At 54.0% G+C, this 19,621-nt stretch overlaps 6 protein-coding genes across 6 annotated transcripts; 3 read left to right on the plus strand and 3 right to left on the minus strand.

Annotated features, from left to right (window-relative positions):
* Positions 1-257: 257 nt before the first annotated feature.
* Positions 258-1,071, plus strand: BDZ83DRAFT_617891 (uncharacterized protein). Its single transcript, XM_060508051.1, has one exon. It carries the CDS (start codon positions 524-526, stop codon positions 779-781), a length of 258 nt encoding a protein of 85 aa, XP_060365920.1. The 5' UTR covers positions 258-523; the 3' UTR covers positions 782-1,071.
* BDZ83DRAFT_617893 (uncharacterized protein) lies at positions 1,072-4,848 on the minus strand. Its single transcript, XM_060508052.1, has 2 exons — positions 4,707-4,848; positions 1,072-4,549 (listed from the first exon to the last, which is right to left on the minus strand). The coding sequence occupies exon 2, from the start codon at positions 4,505-4,507 to the stop codon at positions 1,325-1,327; it is 3,183 nt and encodes a 1,060-aa protein (XP_060365921.1). The 5' UTR covers positions 4,508-4,549; positions 4,707-4,848; the 3' UTR covers positions 1,072-1,324.
* A 1,112-nt stretch (positions 4,849-5,960) lies between these two features.
* Positions 5,961-10,920, plus strand: BDZ83DRAFT_751312 (uncharacterized protein; the record flags this gene model as incomplete). The annotated part of the gene is made up of 2 exons (XM_060514036.1): positions 5,961-6,257; positions 6,313-10,920. The coding sequence occupies 2 exons, from the start codon at positions 5,961-5,963 to the stop codon at positions 10,918-10,920; spliced, it is 4,905 nt and encodes a 1,634-aa protein (XP_060365922.1).
* Positions 10,921-11,053: 133 nt separating this feature from the next.
* On the minus strand, positions 11,054-12,483 carry BDZ83DRAFT_278438 (uncharacterized protein). Its single transcript, XM_060502114.1, has 2 exons — positions 12,474-12,483; positions 11,054-12,416 (listed from the first exon to the last, which is right to left on the minus strand). The coding sequence occupies exon 2, from the start codon at positions 12,231-12,233 to the stop codon at positions 11,187-11,189; it is 1,047 nt and encodes a 348-aa protein (XP_060365923.1). The 5' UTR covers positions 12,234-12,416; positions 12,474-12,483; the 3' UTR covers positions 11,054-11,186.
* Positions 12,369-13,705, minus strand: BDZ83DRAFT_718842 (kinase-like domain-containing protein; the record flags this gene model as incomplete). Its single annotated transcript, XM_060512116.1, has 4 exons — positions 12,369-12,416; positions 12,474-13,421; positions 13,484-13,583; positions 13,641-13,705. The coding sequence occupies 4 exons, from the start codon at positions 13,703-13,705 to the stop codon at positions 12,369-12,371; spliced, it is 1,161 nt and encodes a 386-aa protein (XP_060365924.1).
* Positions 13,706-15,829: 2,124 nt separating this feature from the next.
* Positions 15,830-19,620, plus strand: BDZ83DRAFT_617906 (SAFF domain-containing protein). Its single transcript, XM_060508053.1, has 6 exons — positions 15,830-16,265; positions 16,472-16,564; positions 16,638-16,723; positions 16,788-17,443; positions 17,499-18,506; positions 18,556-19,620. Exons 1-6 carry the CDS (start codon positions 16,227-16,229, stop codon positions 19,254-19,256), a joined length of 2,583 nt encoding a protein of 860 aa, XP_060365925.1. The 5' UTR covers positions 15,830-16,226; the 3' UTR covers positions 19,257-19,620.
* The last annotated feature ends 1 nt before the right edge of the window (position 19,621 follows it).

The following is a 19,621-nucleotide window of genomic DNA, read 5'->3' on the forward strand; positions in this document are numbered from 1 at the left end:
CGAGCATCTTTTACTGCAGTAACAATCACCGAGAAGAAGCATGAGGAGGAGGAGGAGGAGGAGGACTGAGGCAGAAAAAAAAGGTTAAACACATCCGGAAAGAGGGAGGTGGTGTGGTGGTGGTGTGCATGCAACGACAGACTTCAGAGGCACATTGGACCCTGAAAGTGGAAGGAAAGAACGTATACTGTAGTAAAGGAGGAGGTATATGGGAAGTTTAAAAGATCTCATTCCTCCTCTTCTCCTTCCCCGCTCATCTCTCTCGTGATACCTTACTCAACTACTTTCCGGTTGCTCTGCATCACCCCGTCGTCGTGTAATCAAACCTCTACATTCCAACGACTCCGAGTATAAAACACTCCCCACGCTCCCCGCCTTACCTATCTACCTACATCACCAAACCATACAAAACCTAATTGATACAAAATATCAAAACCCTCCTCCAACATCCACAAATAAATCAAAGATCAAAACCCCCCCCTCCAAAAAAAAAAAAACCACCAAACATAGAACAACCTCCAAGATGGCATCCGAACAAACTGCCCAGCCCGATACCTCAAACTACACAACCTTCACCTCCACCTCCAACAACAATAACAACAAACAGTCCTCCTCTCCCTCCGTCACTACCCCGCGCGCAATCGTCGAGTCCACGACAAACAGCTGGATACCCTCCTTCGAGCGCCGCCAGAGCTGGAACCATGAAGACCAGAAGCACGTGCTGCAAATGAGCCATATCGACGACGTGAAAACTGGTCCTGGGTTTACTGAGAGTTCGTAAATGGGCAACAACCAAAAATAATGAAGATTTGTGCAAACACAGACGAAATTGAGGATTAGGATTACGCTGTGGTTAATGGGGATGATGGGCGGCGGGAGCGTCAAAGGGGCGGGGGGAAAGGCCTTATTGGAAACGAGATTCCTTTGAAGCGATCCCTACGACAACTGAATAACGAGATTGGTAACAGAGAAGGGGACGGATGAAGTCGCCGTCGGATGGTCAGGAAGGCATGGCGTTCAAAATATTGTATTACTAGGTTGTACCTCATCGAATATGCATTATCTCCTCATACGCCCTCTTTTTGTTTGAAATTGCTGATGCTTAGGCTGTACAACACTACCAGTCAGTCACGCCAAATTGTATCCATCGCAACGGCCTACGGCAATGGTGAGAAGTGACTATTGCATCATTGAGCGTGCTATTGATACAATGGAGAGTTTGCCTGGCTCACGTGGCAGCTGAATCCTATAACCGGAAAAGGTATATACACCATCCCAACGAAATCCCGAATCAATCCGCAAAATCCTCCCTCACGGCATCTGCCTACAAGCTCTTGGGTCCCTGACCATCTTTGCCTCCAGTCTTAAAATATTCTCCAACGACACCAATCGCGTAAGAAATCCCGCCGACCCATACGGCGCCAAGAATAACCTTCTTGGCCCTGCTCCTCTTCGGCCGCTTCGGAGGCTCGAAATCCTGGCTGTCACAGGATATCGTGTTACGCCTCCTCAGCGGGCTGAAGGGAGGCGGGGGTTTCTCTGTTGTCTCCGCTCCGGGGTAATCATAGTTGAGGTAGCCTGTAGGACTGGAAGAGTAAGCGCTTGGTACTACGGGGTCGCTCCCCATCATGTCGATGGGGTTCACCTTTGGCGCCTGATATGTCGTCGGCTTCTCGATCGCAGGGGCGAAGGAGGCGGTAGCCTGCTCCTTGGATGACGTCTGTGCCTCACGGACCTTGCGGAATACCAAGACGTCTCCGCTTCCGGAAACAATCTCATATCCCTCCTTTTGCAGAGTGCTAAAGTAGGGGAAGAACTTGGTTGGGTTCGACAACCGAGGGATAACTTCCGCTGGCGTCAGTGGTGTTGCGCTGTCGGGCACAACCGACGTGGTCTCGGCTGTGTTGATAGCCTGCATCGTCGGGTCGTATGCAAGAATCTTGTAAATGGTAGGCTCCCGGGGTGCCCCGGTTGTGGTCGAGGATACCACAGCCTCGCTCTTGGCAGTGGAAACAGCTTCCTGTGCGGTTGAAGAGACACTGGCCGTGGCATCTGTCACGGTTCCATATGTCCGGACGTAGGAGGGCCAGGTCTGCTTACCACCGCACTCCTCAGAGTAGCTCACCTCAAGGCCTTGAGGCTCTTTTGAATACTGGTCAATTTGACCTCTCTTTCCCACGATGCGAGTGGTCCTGAAGGAAGAAGACCGGTCCAGGGATGGCTCCAGCTTGTGCTCCAGGCTCGGAAAACTCTCATCAAAGGATGCAGCCTCAACTTCGTCTTGATCTTTGCTCTCTTCAACCTTTTGGCTGTCCGCGGCAGCCGCAACAATGTCGTTCCAATTCCGCGAAAAGTCTTCAGGAAAGTCCCTGATATAGTTGCCAGTAAGGTTCTCCTTCTTGGAGGGAATGTGATCCCACGCCTTGTTTCTAGATTGGCGCACTGCAATACGGGCAGCCTTGCTCGAGATATCCCAGTTCACGGCATATCGGGGAAGATCAGCCTCAAGAATCTGCCGGTTCGTCGTGCTGTACTCTCTCCGGGACTGGCCCGAGGACGTCGGAATTTTGGCCCGAACATCGCTAGCTCGGAGCAAGTCCAAATCGTCTGCCTTCTCCTTCTCTGACGCCTGAGAAAAAGACTTGCGTCTGTTTGCCTTTGCAGCGATCTCCGCATCAAAGTCACCCAACCCCTTAGAAACAGGGTCGATGACGGCGGCAGGTTGGCCATCGGGCTCATTGTAGCGGAAAGACTCATACTGCTTGGCCTCGTCAAAGGCTTTCTGGTCCCAGTCATTCTTAGGGCGTTGGCTTTCGGGCTCGTTGTATTGCACAGGCTGATGCTTGGCCGCTTCCTCAGGCACAACCGCTACAATGACACCCTCTGGTGGCGGTGCATCACCGCGTTTGAACTCCTTGGAGTATTTTCCAAGATCCTTGTACTGCTTTGAGGCTTCCTCTGGGTGCATTGGCGGTTTGCCGTGCGGCTCATTCCAGCCAACAGGGTTGTAGGCATCGAGATCTGCGTATGCCTTGGAAGCCTCCTCCGGGTGCAGGGGAGCTTGTCCGTGGGGTTCGTTGTAAGACATGGGGCCATATTGGTCCAGATCAGTGTAAGCTTTGGAGGCTTCCTCGGGATGCACGGGGCGCAGGCCCGAGGGTTCATTGAATGAATGCGGGCGATACTTATGAAGGTCGTCGTAGTCCTTTGACTTCTCTTCGTCGGAACGGGGGCGTAATCCCTCAGGTTCGTTGAAACTGCTCGGTCCATACTTATGGAGGTCGTCATAAGACTGCGTCTCCTCCAAGACGTCCTTTTCGTTATGCATGATTGGGCCGTACCTGTGGAGGTCGTCGTAGGGCTGCTTCTCCTCCACCACATCCTTCTCATTGTGCATGATGGGGCCATACTTGTGTAAATCTGAATATCGCTCATACGGCTCCGGAACTTCGGCATTTTCATTGTGCATTACCGGGCGGTACTTGTCCAGGTCCTCGTATGCAGGCTGAGAGAGCTCCTCGGGAGGGCGGTCGTTCAGTGTCGGATTGGCATACTTGCCGAGGTCCTCATACTTGGGCGTAGTGTCTACCTCTTCCAGGAAGTCTTTGAGGCCCACCGGCGTGTATTTGCCCAAGTCGTCATATTTCGGCTCCTCGGAGAGTTGCTTAGCATCAAGCTTCTCATCCATGACCGGCTTGTACTTGTCGAGATCCGCATATTGCGGGGTCTCCACAACTCCACTACTGGACCCAGCTTCGGCCCATGGGGCATTGTCGATAGTGACATTGCCATACTCCTTGAGTTCATCAGCGGGGGGGACACCGTCTGGGAAAAAGGGCTCTTGAGTGTTTTTGTCCGAAGAGTTATCAAACACCGACTGGGGCGCGTGCGAAGAGTGCATTCTTCGGTTCGTAATCGGGTCGATGTCGGGCGAGACGTCGCGACCAGCAGCAGCCGTATACTTGCTTCTGGTCTGGCTACCGAGATAATTGCGAATGTTTTGCAGAGGGGATTGCCACAGGTCATATTCCAACGGATTGGCGCGCTTTTCGGAAAACAGAGCATTGATGGCACTGCGCTCGACGTCCTCAATGTTCTGGCCGGGCCGGGTACCTGGAGTTTCGCCCGATTCACCCTTCTTCATGTCTTCCCCTTTCACGTATCTGCCACCAGAGCGGGTATGGCCTTGTCTGATCCAGCATTGGGCCAACATCTTCTTCATCACGATTCTCGAGTCTTGAGCACGCGAATTTGGGTCCCAGGACAGCTTGCGATTGATCGATTCCATGTACTTGTATTTGATATGGCGTTGACGAAGACGTAGCTGACGCTGGATCTCGGGGTCCAGGTAGGATGACCACGCACCGAAGCGGAAGCCGCGAGTTTGGCCATAGTAGCTGGCCCTCACGGGTGTCTGATTCGAGGATACCAGTGATCCAACCGTGGTGGCTCTACCGGGGTAGAGACCGCCCGCCCGAGGCGAGGAGCGAGAGACGGTGGCGAGCATGATGATGGATTTTAGCTTTCTGCCTTTACCATGCTCCCGAGACTGATGACATGCAGAGGTTAGCGAATGATGATTCACACGAGCGCAGTCGCGAAAACTGCGGGCGCGTCGTGCTTTCTCAAGAGCAGAGAGTGGTCGGCCAAATGCGGCCAGCGAGTACTTGAACTCGAACGCACGTGAATAAACCGGAACGACTTACACGAGGGAGAAGTGAGGGGGAGAGCTGCTCGTATCACCACCCGCATGTAGGCTGTAAAAACACAAATGTTGCTTGAAACGAAGAGTTGAAAAGGGAAGAATTGAAAATCAATCCGCCACCTCGGCGATGTTAAGAGAGAGGCGAGCAAGGTTGGAAGGAAAGAGGTAGCGAGAGTTCAAAAGGTAGTGTACTGACGGGCCAGAGGGAGCAGTGAGCAGCAAGCGGCAATCAGCTGCGACTGGCCGGGTTGGGACACTGGTAGGTCGCAATGGGAGAGGTGGGATCCACAGTTACCGCTCCCTAGCGCTGCTCCCGCAGTGAGCCGGGTAGGCACTGTGGGCAGCGTGGGCTGAGAGCCACTGAGGTGCACGCCTAGGTGGAGAGCCTTCAGCAGGGCGGTTTGCGGGGTAAGCCTTTGCGGACAGTGGCCCTCTTGCCCGAGGAACGCTTGAAACCGCCGAACGACCCCGAATTGGTGCAGCTGGCCAGTGACGCAGGTGCAGAGTTGCGCCAGTGGCTGGAAAGTGGAGCACCGTGTCTTACAATGGAGCTGTGCTAAATGCGGCCCAATTGACGCGAATGGATAAGGAGTGGCTGATAAGAATGCAGTGTGCAGTGGTGCACGGGTGATACCAGAAAGTAGGTGAATCACGTGTAGAATGCTGACATAAGACATGCTGTCTCTGGGCACAGACGTGCTTACCTAAGGCACGCCGAAAACGCTTTGACCAGGCACTTATGACAGCATCATCAGAGGGAGCTTTGGCGGGGCATCTCGTCCGTTTTCATTCGCCGCTGTTGTACATTGGCCGGGGCTCAAATTGTTCGCTCGGCCTGAGTCAACTCGGTGCTGCTAGGTATTTGCGGCGCAACATTCTGTGGTTGCGACCCAAACTTTTTCTTTGGATTCGACTTCGTTTGGTCATCATTTTGCATTCACTACCTTACCTTGGGGGACGATACAGTCGGAGAAAGCCCTTCTTTTTCTAATAGACTTTTGCATACCCATCTCCGCTGCCATTCCCTCTCGCTCATCTATCTCCCATATCTCGAACAAGGAAAACAAAGAAGATAAGGTGGTGCCCTGCCCGCCGTATTTCGCATTTCGCATTTGTGCACCTGCATTGTAATTACCCCGCCAACGTCATATTCGAGCTCTCCAGCTGCCTTCTTGCGCCGCGCGAACTCCTGCATCTGAGCTACACCGATATCCCAACAACAATACTTCAACACTACCTTCATTCACACTAGATCATGTCGCGTGCCTTTGGTAAAAGCGGCCGATCATCCGACGCCGCGAGGGGCTTCGGCAGTCCAACCCCTGCTGGCTTCGGTGGCTTCTCTTCCGCCGGCGGTAGTGGTCTATCTTACCTCTCTGAGCCTCCCAACTTGACCTCCATATCCGATGCGAATGTCGTTGTCGCATTCAAGAACGCCCTCAAGAAAGATGCCACAACAAAAGCAAAGGCACTCGAGGACCTCCTCGCCTACGTGCAGGCTCACCCATTCAAAGTAGAAGCAGGTGTAGAAGAGTCTATCTTGGAAGCATGGGTACGATACTCCCAGGATATTGTAAAGCTTGATGACCGTGTACTGATTTGTGTAGGTTCAAATATACCCTCGCATCTCGATTGACAACTCCCGCCGCGTCCGCGAACTCTCCCACACCCTACAGTTCGAATTGATGAAGTCGGCACGGAAGCGCATGGAAAAGCGTGTTCCCAAGATTGTCGGCACCTGGCTTGCTGGCTTATACGACAAGGATAGAGTTGTGTCGAGGGCAGCAAATGATGGCCTCTCCTCGTTCCTCAGCAGCCCAGAAAAGGTCGCGCTGTTCTGGAATAAGTGCCAGCCACAGATCTTGACATATGCGACCGACGCTATCCAAGAGACCAAAGACACCCTGAGCGACGAACGATCCACGACAGCCGACGATGCTGAGGCCAAATACCTCCGGGTCATAGGGGCAAGTCTCTCCCTCGTACTTGGTCTCTTGCAAAAGCTTGACTCGACCGACATTCAAAAGGAAGAGGAGGCATACGATACCTTCTTCGCCGAAGAGAAGGTTTGGAAAAGCGTGGTCACGGGCGATAGTTCGGTTAAGAAGACGGCGTGCCAGCTCTTATGGGCCTGTCTCGACAAGAGATTTGACTCGGTATCCTCACAAATTTCTCGCCTGAAAAAGATATTCGTCGCCGAGGGGCTCAAGAGCAGCCAAGTAGGATCGGCTGTCGAGTACGTCAGAGTTCTCACAAAGTTGACGACCAAGTTCCCCGAGATCTGGACAAGCTCGAGCGAGAAGAAGACCCCGATTACCAGGCTAAATGGGTTCCTGGAAAAGGGTTCCCAGAGCAGCTCCGCCAAGTACTGGGAGCACCTCGAGCACCTCGTTAAGGCCATTCCGACTGAGCTCTTCACGGTCGATGCTTCAGCTGACGCGCTCAAGTCAATGAGGACAGGAATCACAAGCAGAGAGGAACCGCGGATGAACGCCACCGCCGCGTGGACCTGCTATGCCAGAACTACCAAGCATCTGTTGAAAAGCTTTCCTTCTAATAGTGAGAGGGCAACACTTGTTCAAGAACATTTATTCCCTCTGATTGAGCACTTCCTCTTGCCTACACCCGAAAACTCGTCTTGGGAGATTGCTGGAAACGGACGACTTCCTGTGCTAGGAGAAGTATACGAGGTCTCTGTCGGATCATCATCCGAGGAACTCAAGGCAGTAACAACTGACAAGTTGGGGCTGCTCTCGTCGGCTTTCTGTGGCAGAATATCCAACTCACTCCCAGAGATCTCAAAGGACTATGAAAAGTCTCAAGAGGCTATTGCTTCCGAGGGCACCCGCTGGTTCACCCTCGTTGGCCAAGTTCAAAAAGCAAACCCCACAGACAGTCTCTTCGTCGAGCCTTCAAGGGCCATCATCAAATGCAGCGTGGATCTCCTGGCGACGAGAAATCTCAAGCCATATGGAGCAGCTGCAGTGCTCTACAGCGTGAGCAAGAACGCCCCGCGCGTTTGGAAGGATGTAGAAGCTGCCCAAGCTCTGGAGCAATTCCTGTCAACACAAGGCCGGGATCGCATGGACGTCTTGATACTTTCACGGTCTGGTCCCGATCTGCTGAGCTGCGTCAATGCCCTGGGCACTCTCGAGGGACAAGAAGCAACATATGCCATCACATGGAAGACGTGGATCGAGGCTTTGTTGAGCCTGTCCGATGACTCGCAGGCTATCAGGGGCATCGAACGTCTAATTGCGAACCAAAAAGCTTCAGAGCTTTCCCAGACACATGAGCAGCTCCAAAATTTCATCGAGTCCAAGTGCTCCAGCACAGCTCGCGGGGAGCTGGATGCCTGGAGCCTGTTCGAGGCAGCATTTAGCAACAATGCTATCGCCGACTCAACCGCCAAGCAACTGCTAGACAACAGCGTGACGGCCTTGTCGCAAGACAAGCAGCACTCTGCCCAGGCCCTTCGCTCCTTGGAAATCATTGCGAATAACAAGCCTGGACTCTTGTCGCAAGACGAGTCAACGCACATGGCGGTCGTGACTGAGCTGCTGGGACTTGCCGAACTAAACGACAAGGCAATTTCTTCCCGTGCGGCCTCGCTGAGAGCGCTACTGGAACAGCCCGCTGATGGCGTATCGCCAGTCGTCACCATTATTCAGAGAAACCTCGAAGACGCTGGACCACAGTCACTTGGCGTCGAAACACTGGTACAGCAGGCCCTCCAGGCGTCCCAAGCTGGGTCTATCGCCATCGAGGACTTGTTCCCAAGCACAAACATCTGGATGCAGCAGCTCTCAAAGTTCTTCCAGGCCAAGCTCAACCCGTCTTTGTCAATCACTAGCGGTCTGGCCGGCGCTCACTTCCTTGTTCAACTTACCGAGTCCGACCAGCGCCTTCGTGTGCGCAGAGACCGAGATGGCCTCTCTATTCCAGCCAGAATGGCATCCTACACCTCCAAGCTCTTGTCTTCCGACATTTCGGTCTCAAGCCTGCCTGACAGCTTCCAGGTCGAGCTGCTCTACCTCCTTTGTGTCGCGGTTCAGATGGTGTCGGACCAGATTACACTCATGGACGAGAACAAACTCTTCCTGAACCTCGAGATGGGAGACGCGCTTGCCTCTGCTGAGTCATTCGTCTCTTCCACCCGCGTGACCATCAGTGCCATTGTCGACGAAGCCAAGGGATGGAGGGACGGCTCGGAGGCTGGCTCCACAAAGCTGGTCAATGGTCTCATCGCCATCATGACGCAGGAGACCAAGGAGCTCACCCCGTTGGGCGTCTACAGCTCTAGAGCGCTGAGCGACCTCTTCCAGAACCTCGCCGAGAAGCACGGTTTCCCAGTTACTGGAGACGACAAGATCAATCAGCTGGCCACACTCAAGGCCACACCACCAACGATTCTGGCGGCGACGGCTGTGCTCGCCGGCTTCGGCGAGAGCCTGGAATCATCAAAGGCCATTAACAACCTGTGCAACCGTCTTGTTAGCGACATTGCAGGCGCCAGTGTTGAGCCTGAAAAGGCCGAAAAGACGCTGCTTATCCTGGTCCTCCTCAACGCATGCCTGCAAGTGTACGAGGTTGGCGAGGTCCCCGTGGCTAACAACCGCATCGTCTTCGCCGTTCGCCAAATTACGTCTTGGATGGACGATATCTCCAGCCTCACGCCCGCGCTGTCAGCCGAGATCTGTAGATCCTTCCAGAGGTTGCTCCCATGCATGAAGGATGTATACGGCTCGTACTGGGACAAAACGATTGAGTTCTCCACCGCGTTATGGGCAAGGGCCTCCGACGACCGTCTCGACGACTCGCTTTCGTACATTCACGCATCACTGAAGCTCATGACCGCCTTGGAGACGCTATCGGAGCCGAACGATGACCTCGTGGACGCCATCAAAGAATTCGCCGAAACGAAATCCCTCTCCCTCATCGAGCTCCTCAAGCTCGACCGCGAAAAGACCACACAGCCCCTCGAGATCGTCGACGCCATCATCTGCAGACAAGTCAACAAGATCCCGCTGAAGCACATCAACGACCTCTCGGACCTCTACGGCCTCATCGCCGCGGACTCCCGCTCGATCCAGACGGCGGCCTTCAACCTCCTCCACTACGCCCTCCCCGCGCGCCAGGAGGAACTCTCCGTCAACGTCCTCCTCGACAAGACAGACGCCCGTCTACCCGACGAGCTCCTCTCCCTCCTCCTCGACGCGCCCACGCTGGACCGCTACCCGGACGAAGTCCTCGCGCAGTTCCCCCTCGCCATTCGCTCCTACCTGCTCTCGTGGCATCTCATCTTCGACGCCTTCAGCACCGCCTCCCTCAAGGTCCGCCAGGACTACACGGAGCACCTCAAGACGGAGAACTACATCGCCCCGCTCATGGACTTCACGTTCGACGTGCTGGGCCACTCGGCTGCGCACCCGCTCAACCTCGAGCGCGAGGGCCTGACGACGCAGCACCTCACCTCCTACAGCGTCTCCCTTGCCGATGCTGAGCCCGACGAGCGGAACCTCCACTGGCTGCTCGTGCACCTCTACTACCTCACCCTCAAATACACCCCCGGTCTCTTCAAGACGTGGTATCTCGACTGCCGCTCCAAGCAGACGCGCATCGCCGTCGAGGGCTGGATGACGCGCTACTTCTCCCCCATCATCGTCTCGGACGCGCTCGACGAGGTGGCCGCATGGGCGGCGGCCCAAGACCCGCCCGCCGACGACGACGAAAAGGAGCTCGTCGTCAAAGTCAGCAAGGCGTCGAGGGAGATCACGGCTGGTGTCGAGGTCGACGAGAGTATGGCTTCCATCGCCGTCAAGGTGCCCGCGAGCTACCCCATCGAGGGAGTCTCCGTCGTCGGCATCAACCGTGTCGCGGTCAACGAGCGCAAGTGGCAGAGCTGGCTTCTCACGACGCAAGGCGTGATTACCTTCTCCAACGGAAGCATCATCGACGGCCTCTCGGCCTTTCGAAGAAACATTGTCGGTGCCCTCAAGGGCCAGTCCGAGTGCGCCATCTGCTACTCCATCATCTCCACCGACAAGCGCATGCCCGACAAGCGGTGCTCGACGTGCAAGAACCTCTTCCACCGCACCTGTCTGTACAAGTGGTTCCAGAGCAGCAACCAGAATACGTGCCCGCTGTGCCGTAACCCCATTGATTACCTGGGCCATGACTCCAGGGCGAAGAGAGGGCAGTCGGATTATGTGTAAGGTACCTAGCTTTCTTAGGTAGGATGCGGTTGTGGGAGCGGCATTGAATGACAAGGGGAAAGGGTAAAAGAAGAAACGTGAGATGAGAAAGATGAAAGTATGGTTTCTTGTAAAAAGTCACATGTTAGAGAGTGTGGAGCAGTAAGTAAAAAGCCGAATGGTTGGCAGTGGATAGATAAAAAGCAGAAACGTTCAAATTGCAAAACTTCTACCAATCCGTGAACCCGCGTGGAACCATGAGACCAACCAGAGAACCCTCCATGCACTCAGATCAGCCTATCGAGACCTTCACGAACAAGCTTGAGAATCTCCTCGGCATCCCGGACACGTTGGGTGCGCTGGTCCTCGTTACACATAAGGCCCGTGTTTGCTGGGTTGAATCTCAATTCACCCTTGACATCCAAGCCAGTGTCGACAGAGGCAAATCTGGGCTCGTCATCGGTCTCGTCATCGATATCGCCCATGTACGTGTCTGACTCGGCTACATTGGGGGTAGAGCAGACGTCCATAACCGTGTCAGCGTCGGTGGTTTCCGGGACGTCCTCGAGTGTCTTCGCCGAGATGACCTTCCGGCGCCGATTGGCCCACACGACCTGATCGTAAAGTCTGAGGGATTCCATACGGCGCCGCGTGACGCTTTTGGTGACCCGAGAAGGCCGTTGCTGGGTAAACAACGCCCTGTTTGCGATGCCACCCGCTTGCCTCGCTGCTATCTGTGCCAAACGGATCTCGGTTTTCCTACAAACCCAGCAAATTGATCCATTATACGTAGAGCGATGGAAGCCGCATCCAGAACATTCTTTAAGACAACCGGCTTCGGCACAATCCTTGTCGCTTCTGTGCTTTCTCTTGCCACAATGGTGAAGTTTTTTGCCTCCTGCTAACCTTCTAGGATAATCTGAGATGGCTCTGCCCTTCTTTTTTGACCGCTCTTGTCGTTTTGAACCCTCCGGTTGGCTCCCGAGAAGCGACGTGTCCGGTGCGTTTTGAGTGTCAATGTTCGGGCCGTTACGGTTTTTTACTTTCTTCGGGCCAGAGGGCGCGCGATCTTTCGATCTTTTTTCGCCAGGGAGGGCCATTGTTTGGCAGCTTTTTTCAACAACTGAACCGCGGGCGAGACTGGTAGTGGCTGAACAAATTAGGGATTGCGAGATAGGAAACGTTGAAATTGACGCGGTTTGGTGACAAGGACGCGCAGGACCGCAGACATTAATACCTCGTGCCAGAGTCTGAAGCCTTTGTTCTTCGATTCTGAGACCTCGTCGCAGCGTTCTGGAGGGTTTCCAAGGCTCATGGGACTCAATGGAGGCCATAAACACAAAGAAACTGCTTTGAATGCCTGCAGCACAATGCCGACCCCTTTCCTTCGATCGTCCAAAGGCTAAAGGTGGCCTATCTTCAAACACACCTGCTCTTTATCACGTTGTCCTCAAGGGCCGGGTAACTTCCTACGCTTGACTTTCCTCGGTTCCTACCATAAACTTGTGCTGTAGAGCCTATTTTATAGTCAGTGAAAGCAATTGCTTGTGATGGAAAAGGTCCCCGCAACTCACTTGCTCCGCCGTAGCCCTCTTGGAGTCAAAGTGCACCAAGCTCGATATCAGGTCTCGAACATGGGGATCAACCTCGGGAAGAATCTCTGTCCATGGCTGGCCATTAAACATGCGGTACATCTCGAAGGGCGGCGTCTTGAAGTTTGCAGCCTCTGGCCAAGTCTCGCGTGTCGGCGTGCCCAAAGTTTTGAAGATGCTCAGAATCAACCCCAGCTGGTTGCCATCCTCATGAGCCGGCCTTGATTCAAACAAAGGCTTTGGGGGGCTGCGACAGCATTCGGCCAGCATGGCCCCAGCCGCCCACATATCGACAGAAGGACCGTAGGCTTTATCGCCAAAGAGCGCTTCAGGCGCTCGGTAGGGGCCGGTTCCGATATCCAGAATCTTGGATTTGGCCGGCTCTGAGACAATCGACATGGTTGGGTGCCAGGCCGTTCCAAAATCGGATAGATATGCTGGCCCATCCGGGCTGTCGAGCAGGATGGCCTCGGGCTTGATGTCTCGGTGTATGATGCCCTGGCCGTGGATATCCACGAGTGCAGTGAAGATGTCCTTGAAGAGACGTCTAACCTGGGGCAGTGGGATGGCTCCTTTGTCAATGACATTGGCAAGTGTCATGGGCTTGTAAGGAAACACTAGGACAAATCTTTGTTCTTGGTCCCTGAATGTTTCCAAAAGTGGAATGCATGGTCTTTTCAAGGTCGCTAGAATCTTGGCCTCGCGTTGTGGATTGTGAGGCTCAATGTTGTGTGTTTCTACAATGACCTTGAGCGCTCGATCCTTGCATCGGTAGACTTCTGATGTTAAGCCACTTGCAAAAGGAACGCAAATTTTGTAAGAACCAATGGTGACGCCAACATCTTCAGGTTGGTCTTCAGCAAGTGCTGGGGCTTCCGGGCGAGACAAATTGGCCGAGCCGACTAGCTGGCAGATTTCGTCATATTGAGCCTGACCTTGACATGTGAGCGTTGAACTCGGGCAAGAGCTGAGAAATAGGGAGTAGAACTTACCCTGGATGACGAGTCTTTATAAGCCTGGTTTTCTACAGAAAATGCGTCCGATTGGGACGTGTCTTTGGCATCCGGACTAGCTGTTTCCAAGACGGACTTTCTATAAAGGAATTGGTGTAAATATGGTTTGAATGCACATTGAAGATTTATGACTTACATCCTCTGGATGTTTTCATATCGATCTGACGCCGATAATTGCGTCCTCCAGTCGCTGTCTGCCATGAGAACCGGGCGGCTGTCGAGGACGGAAGTTGGCTAGAGGTGGACGAGCAAGGATGACGAGACTTTGACGGTGGTGCACTGGCCTTGCTTTCAATTGACCGTTCTTAGTGAGCACCAGACAGGAAGGGGTGAGGCGTCGTTGCACCTTTCGTTGATGATCCCTGTGATGCAGTCAGGAAAGAGAGCAGTAGACCTGGGTACGTACCGTGTGAGAAAAGTCGGAGACGGTGGAAGGACTGTCCGGGCCGGACCCGCCGGTGTGGATCTCGCCGGGAAACAGCGTTCGCACAGTGCGGACTCGCAGTCTCCTTTTCGAGGGGAAAGAATGCAAAGGAGGAGAAATAAGCTTACATAATGCCTGCTTGGGCATCGCAATTCCGGGTACCTGACGAGGGGCGTTCCATGGCGTCGAAATATGTCTTTAATTACCTCTTCGACTAAATCTTAGCTCTTCTCCTAGCCTCACGAGGCGTAAGGATTATCACGGTCTTTTACTGCGCTAATGCGCACCACTCTTGGGTCTCACTCCGCGCAGTCCTTGGACTGGAGGGTAGGTATGCTGCCGGCAGGTCGCGCCAGGAAGGGCCTTTCTTTTTTTCTTCAGTACTCGCACTTTGTGGATGGTAAGGTATTTTGGCTTTAAGATCGAGATCCTTGCGATTGAATTAAGGGCCAAAATAAAACTTCATGCGCAGCTGACAACCTGCAAGGATGGCGCGGCTCAGTCATGGGTTTTTTCTTTCTTTCCCCTTTACCCTCTTGCGTCGGCTTGGTCTCCGTGAGGTGGGTTGAAATTGAATTTCGATCAGAGACTTTACGCGGGCGCGACACGTCAGGGCACTTCCCGTCATCTCATACAGGCACCGTTCCTCTGAACCTTGCCAGACGGATGCGGGATGCTGAACAGGATCAACGTGACTAAGGTAAAGTAAAGGCAGGGAAGCTGCTTAAGGTTGACAGAATGTGGTCTGGGTCATGCAGCCCGCCGCCGCCGTTGTTTCCAGCATCGGGGGAACGAGCGGTGCCTCTGTACTTTCTCATGATCATGTATGTCTTGCCTGCTGTACTCCTTGTCAGCTTCAGATGAGGACATTTCGAAGCTGGAAGGCTCAATTGGGTTCTTCCTCGGTTGCCAACTCGAGGTGAGCATTGTGCTAACTTGGTCTGTAAGGTGCGTGACGTATTTGCAGGACTCCCCTCCGAGCTAGCCTGTTTCGATTACAGGAGCCCTGTCCGACCCAAAGCACAGAGAGATGAGGGTGGTTGGTCAGTGTGGAACTGGAGTTGAGATGTATGTTGTCTCTTAATGGGTGAGCTGTGCAAAGGAGGCTGATTGAACCTGACCGGCGAATCTTTCAGAGGACTTATGCCGGGATATCTGGACAAAAGCAACGTGGAAAGGAGAAGCGAGTTTTCGTTTCCTGGTTAGATATTCCGTAATGTGCGGACTACTTCATTATGAATAGGCATCTCAGAGACTTATGGATGAGTATGAACTTTGGTGGACGGTACGTCCTTGCCCGCAGCTCCCGGGCCAATTGTCCCATCCGAATCCAATAAATTCAAATCAGGCGCCAGTGGAACATGCGCTGAACCTTTGGTCAAGACGAGGCAGCACTCGGGCCAATTGGCGACGCATTCGAGAAGAAAAAAAGGTACGTGAGACATCTCAAGGATGAGGTTGGATGACATTGACACCCAGGTGCCAGTGGGAGACCAAGGGGGCGTCGAGGCCACGCAGCAGCATTGAACAAGCTAAAGCAAGAAGGCAGCATTAGATGATGAGACGGGACTTACCACGTTGCGTTTGTATGCAGTTGACGCGTCTCGACGTTGATCGAGGCAAGCTGTAAAAGTCAACCTCAAATGTTCATGTTGCTGTACATGCAAGTATTCCAGGTTCATACCAACGTACATGATATGAATTGTATCCCCCAAGTCCGACCTGTGGATGTATGTACCAGAAAAAAAATCCCAAGTCCAGCCCAGCCCATGCCCCCCGGTCCGGTCTTCTCCACACTTCATCATCAGCCCAAGACTAAATAAAAGAAGAGGGAGACAAGTCACTCTTAGCTGTACCGAGTGTGTAAAGTGACTTCTATTGTGGATAGGTACCAGGAGTTCTTCCTGGCTTTCCAGTCCAAAGGGGCCCACTCTCCCACACATCACTGGCGACCATAGTCTGCACCTGCTGCACCTGGTGACTGCCTGACCGGGCTTCGTCTTGTTCGGCAGCAACAGCAGCAGCGGCGCCATTCCATTCCACCTTCCTGGCCTGCCTTATTGTTCCATCCATCCACCATCCAACTGGACCATTCCAACCATCCACTCAATTCCCGCCGCCGCCGTCTCGCAGGACAACCCACCTTCCTCACACCTCACGACTTTCCCACGATGCGAATGCTCCTCACTTCGCCCACACCTTTTTCCGCATCATAGACAGCATCGCTATGCGCGCCTTTTCTCTCGTTGCTTGCATTCATCGTACATGACTTTGCGCGCGCCGCACTAATTAGACACAATGGATGATCTCGCGAGGGCCGAGTACCCGGCCATGCTGGTAATGTTTCCCCCCCTCCCCCATTCATTCCGTCAACCCGTCACTATTTTCCCCCAAGTGGTTGGGAAGGCCCTCCTACCGGGCAGAAGCCGAGGTCGGGCTGGCCTTCCACAATCCGCCTCACTGCGACTGATGTACTTCCAATGCTATGGCAGGAGCGCATTGTTTGCGACTTGTTTTGCTGACTGTTATTTCCCTTTGTTTAGGAGCACCTCCAGCCCATGCAGGCCGTGAACGTCCTTACCGATCGTGTGAAGAGAATAAACAAGATCAACACCGAGATCGCCGACTGGTTGCAGGTAAGGCACCACCAACGATGACTACAATGCGACAGCGCAGGACAATCCCATGCTGAACAATACCTCTACCCAGGAACGCCGCCGAGTCGAAGATCAATACGTCCAAAGCCTCAAAAAATTGCTCGCCTTCAAGGTCCCCAACAGCTCGTCTGAGCTCGGGTAGGTTGCCCGACCACTACATTTGATCCTCAGGAGTAGGACCTTATACTGATAAAATCTGTAGCGTCTTTTCCGGTCCTTGGGACAAAATCCTCCAATCCGTCGACTCAACTGCCCACTCCCACCACGTTTTCGCGAGCCAACTCGAAAAAGATGTCGAGGGTCCCCTGCGTAACTTCTCCTCCCGCAAGGAGATGCAGAACATGCAGACCATCACCGCCAACTTGACCTCTATGGCCCGAGACCTCGAAGATGCCCAGAAGAAGACTGAAGCCTTGGCTCGAAAGGGCCCCAAGACGAACGCCCAGAAGATGGCGGATGCCACGGCGAGACTGGAGTCTACCACCCAACAGTGGGATTCGCAGGCTCCCTTCATCTTCGAGACCCTCCAAGCCCTTGACGAGCAACGCGTTAACCAGCTGCGCGACCTGCTGACGCAATACGAGACCCACGAAAGCGACCAGGCGCAACGAAACCAGAGCCGCGCTGCTGACACCTTGGCTTCCATGCTGGAGATTAGCACCGAGCAAGAAATCGCGAGCTTCAAGGAAAGGATTCTTTCTGGCAGACCGAGGTTGGAGAAGAGGGCCACGGCGTCTAGACAATCCTCCAATGCCCCTACGAGCCAGACTCTGGCACCACCTCCCCCGCCGCCCAGCAGTCTCGGCCACCACGACGATGACGCAAGCGAACACTCCGGTCTGGGCGAAGGAAAGAGTGGTATGATACACTATGTGATGCTACCTGGAGACTGCAAGACTAACATTGAGCGCAGAATCGAAGCTGCGAAGCCGAATCGGCACGATGCTCGGCCGCCGCCGGCAGAGCGTCCACGGCGGATTCGGTCAGATTTCTCCCGGCAAGGGCGGCGTTCCTTCGTTCGGCCGAGGCCTTAGCAGCAGCCATAGTAGCACTCACGTTCGCCCCGGCCTTTCTCCCCGAGCATCGTCGAACAACCTGAACGAGACGAACAACCGCCTCTCCGCTCTTCCCGAAACACCCGACTCTCCCAGACCACCTCAGTCCTCCGGAACAGACGGACCGCTCCACGAAGGCACCAACGGCTTCGGCAACTTCCCATCGGATAGTGCTCGGTTGGGTTCTTCTGCTGGTCCCGTTAACGGAAACCATGACTCCGATGCTTTGGATGTTGCTCCACCACCCGGTCCTCCCCCGTCACAGGGCAAAGACTCCCAAGCCAAGGACGACGAAGGCTTCACAATCCGGCCACCCGATAACGATCCGATTTCTCAAGCTCAGCGCGAGGCTGCCGAGGAGAACGAGCAGATGTTCAAGCTGAACATTGCGAGCTCGCCCATCGCCGAGGAGGATGCCGATGCGAAGCAAGCTGCCATGTCGAATGTCGCAAACACGTTGACCCAGATGGCTGCGCCGTCACGCAAGCTGGGAACTGTGCGAGGACGGAGAGACGTGAGAAATACCATCTACGTCCCGCCTCCTAGCCTGCCCGAACCCGAGCTCACCAACGAAAATCCATTCCCGACATCGCCATCATTGCCGAGCCAGTCGTCCAAGCCCACGACCGTCGCTGCCCTCACATCCGAGGCAAGCATCGCCGCAACGTCAGACACGCAGTCGATCCGCTCCGCAAACTCCCTTGTGAGCCTCGCGCACCTGAAACATCCCGAAATGCACCAGCCTGGACTCAATGCCTCTGTCATTGAAACGGTATCGGCAACCTTTGAGGATGGAACCGTCAAAAGCGCCAAGGTTCACGGTGAAATTGCTTTCGCCTACCACGCAACTGGTGATGCCCCGCAAGGTCAGTCAAGCTCTCATTCTGCCGACTTCAAAATGCTAACTTTCCACAGAACATGAGACGATCAGGATCAACAACTTCCCCAGCCTTGAAGTAATTGGACCGAACCGTATCTTTGTTCAGAACAGCCCCGGAAAGTCTGATGAATTCAACTTGGACGTGTCGCATCTCAACAAGACATCCACAGCGTTTACGTATAGAGTACACGGTGGTGATGCCGACGGCTCCAGCTTAGCGGCGCAAGTCCCTCTGCTGATCCGCCCGGCCTGGAAGCCGCAGGGTGACAAGCTCGGACTTCTTTTGCAGTACTCCCTGAACCCCGCAAGTAACCTGACAGCTCCTGTTACACTACAGAACGTCGTATTCGTCGCCACATACGAGGGTGCCAAGGCTTCAGGCGCCCAGACAAAGCCGACAGGAACGCATCTGAAGGACAAGCACCTGGTATACTGGCGCTTGGGCGACTTGACTCTCACAAACGAGACGCAGAAGATTGTGTGCCGTATTGTGGGAGCTGAGAACGCGGAACCCAAGCCTGGGCACATTGAAGCCCGCTGGGAGCTCACCCCGGAGACTCTGGGTAGCGGCATCAGTATTTCTCGGCTGGAAGAAACCAAGGGCAAGGGCAAGGATGAAGATGCCGACCCCTTTGCTGATGATAACCCGACCTCGCCGGCGCTGCCAGCTGATCAGCAGTGGGTGGACGTGAACTTGGTGAAGAAGATTACCAGCGGCAAGTACGAGGCCAAGTAATCTTTGCAGCCATGAACTTTTTATTGAGGAAGATGTGGTGCGAGGTGTACATACCCGTTCAAAGTGGTAGACTTTGTATTGCCATTGGAAGACAGACCATTTTACATAGCGAGCGCATGGCAGGAGAGGAAAAGAAGACACCCCCCGGATAATCATTTTGTCTGGCTCAGTCACTTGTTGATTTTTACCTCCCCATCTTCTTTCTGGTGTTGGATTTTCGAGGAGTATGATCTCGTCGTGGGGTCATCCCTTTGATGACGGAGACGGACTTTTTCTTTTCAGGGGAAGGCTTGTAGGTAGTTTCTGTACCGATATGATGAAAAAAAGAAAGATTTTCAAGATACTAGATGTGCCTTTTCTCGTTC

The sequence above is a fragment of the Colletotrichum acutatum genome, assembly GCF_030867785.1.
Source record: "Colletotrichum acutatum strain CBS 112980 chromosome Unknown BDZ83scaffold_37, whole genome shotgun sequence".
Taxonomy (NCBI): Eukaryota; Fungi; Ascomycota; class Sordariomycetes; order Glomerellales; family Glomerellaceae; genus Colletotrichum; species Colletotrichum acutatum.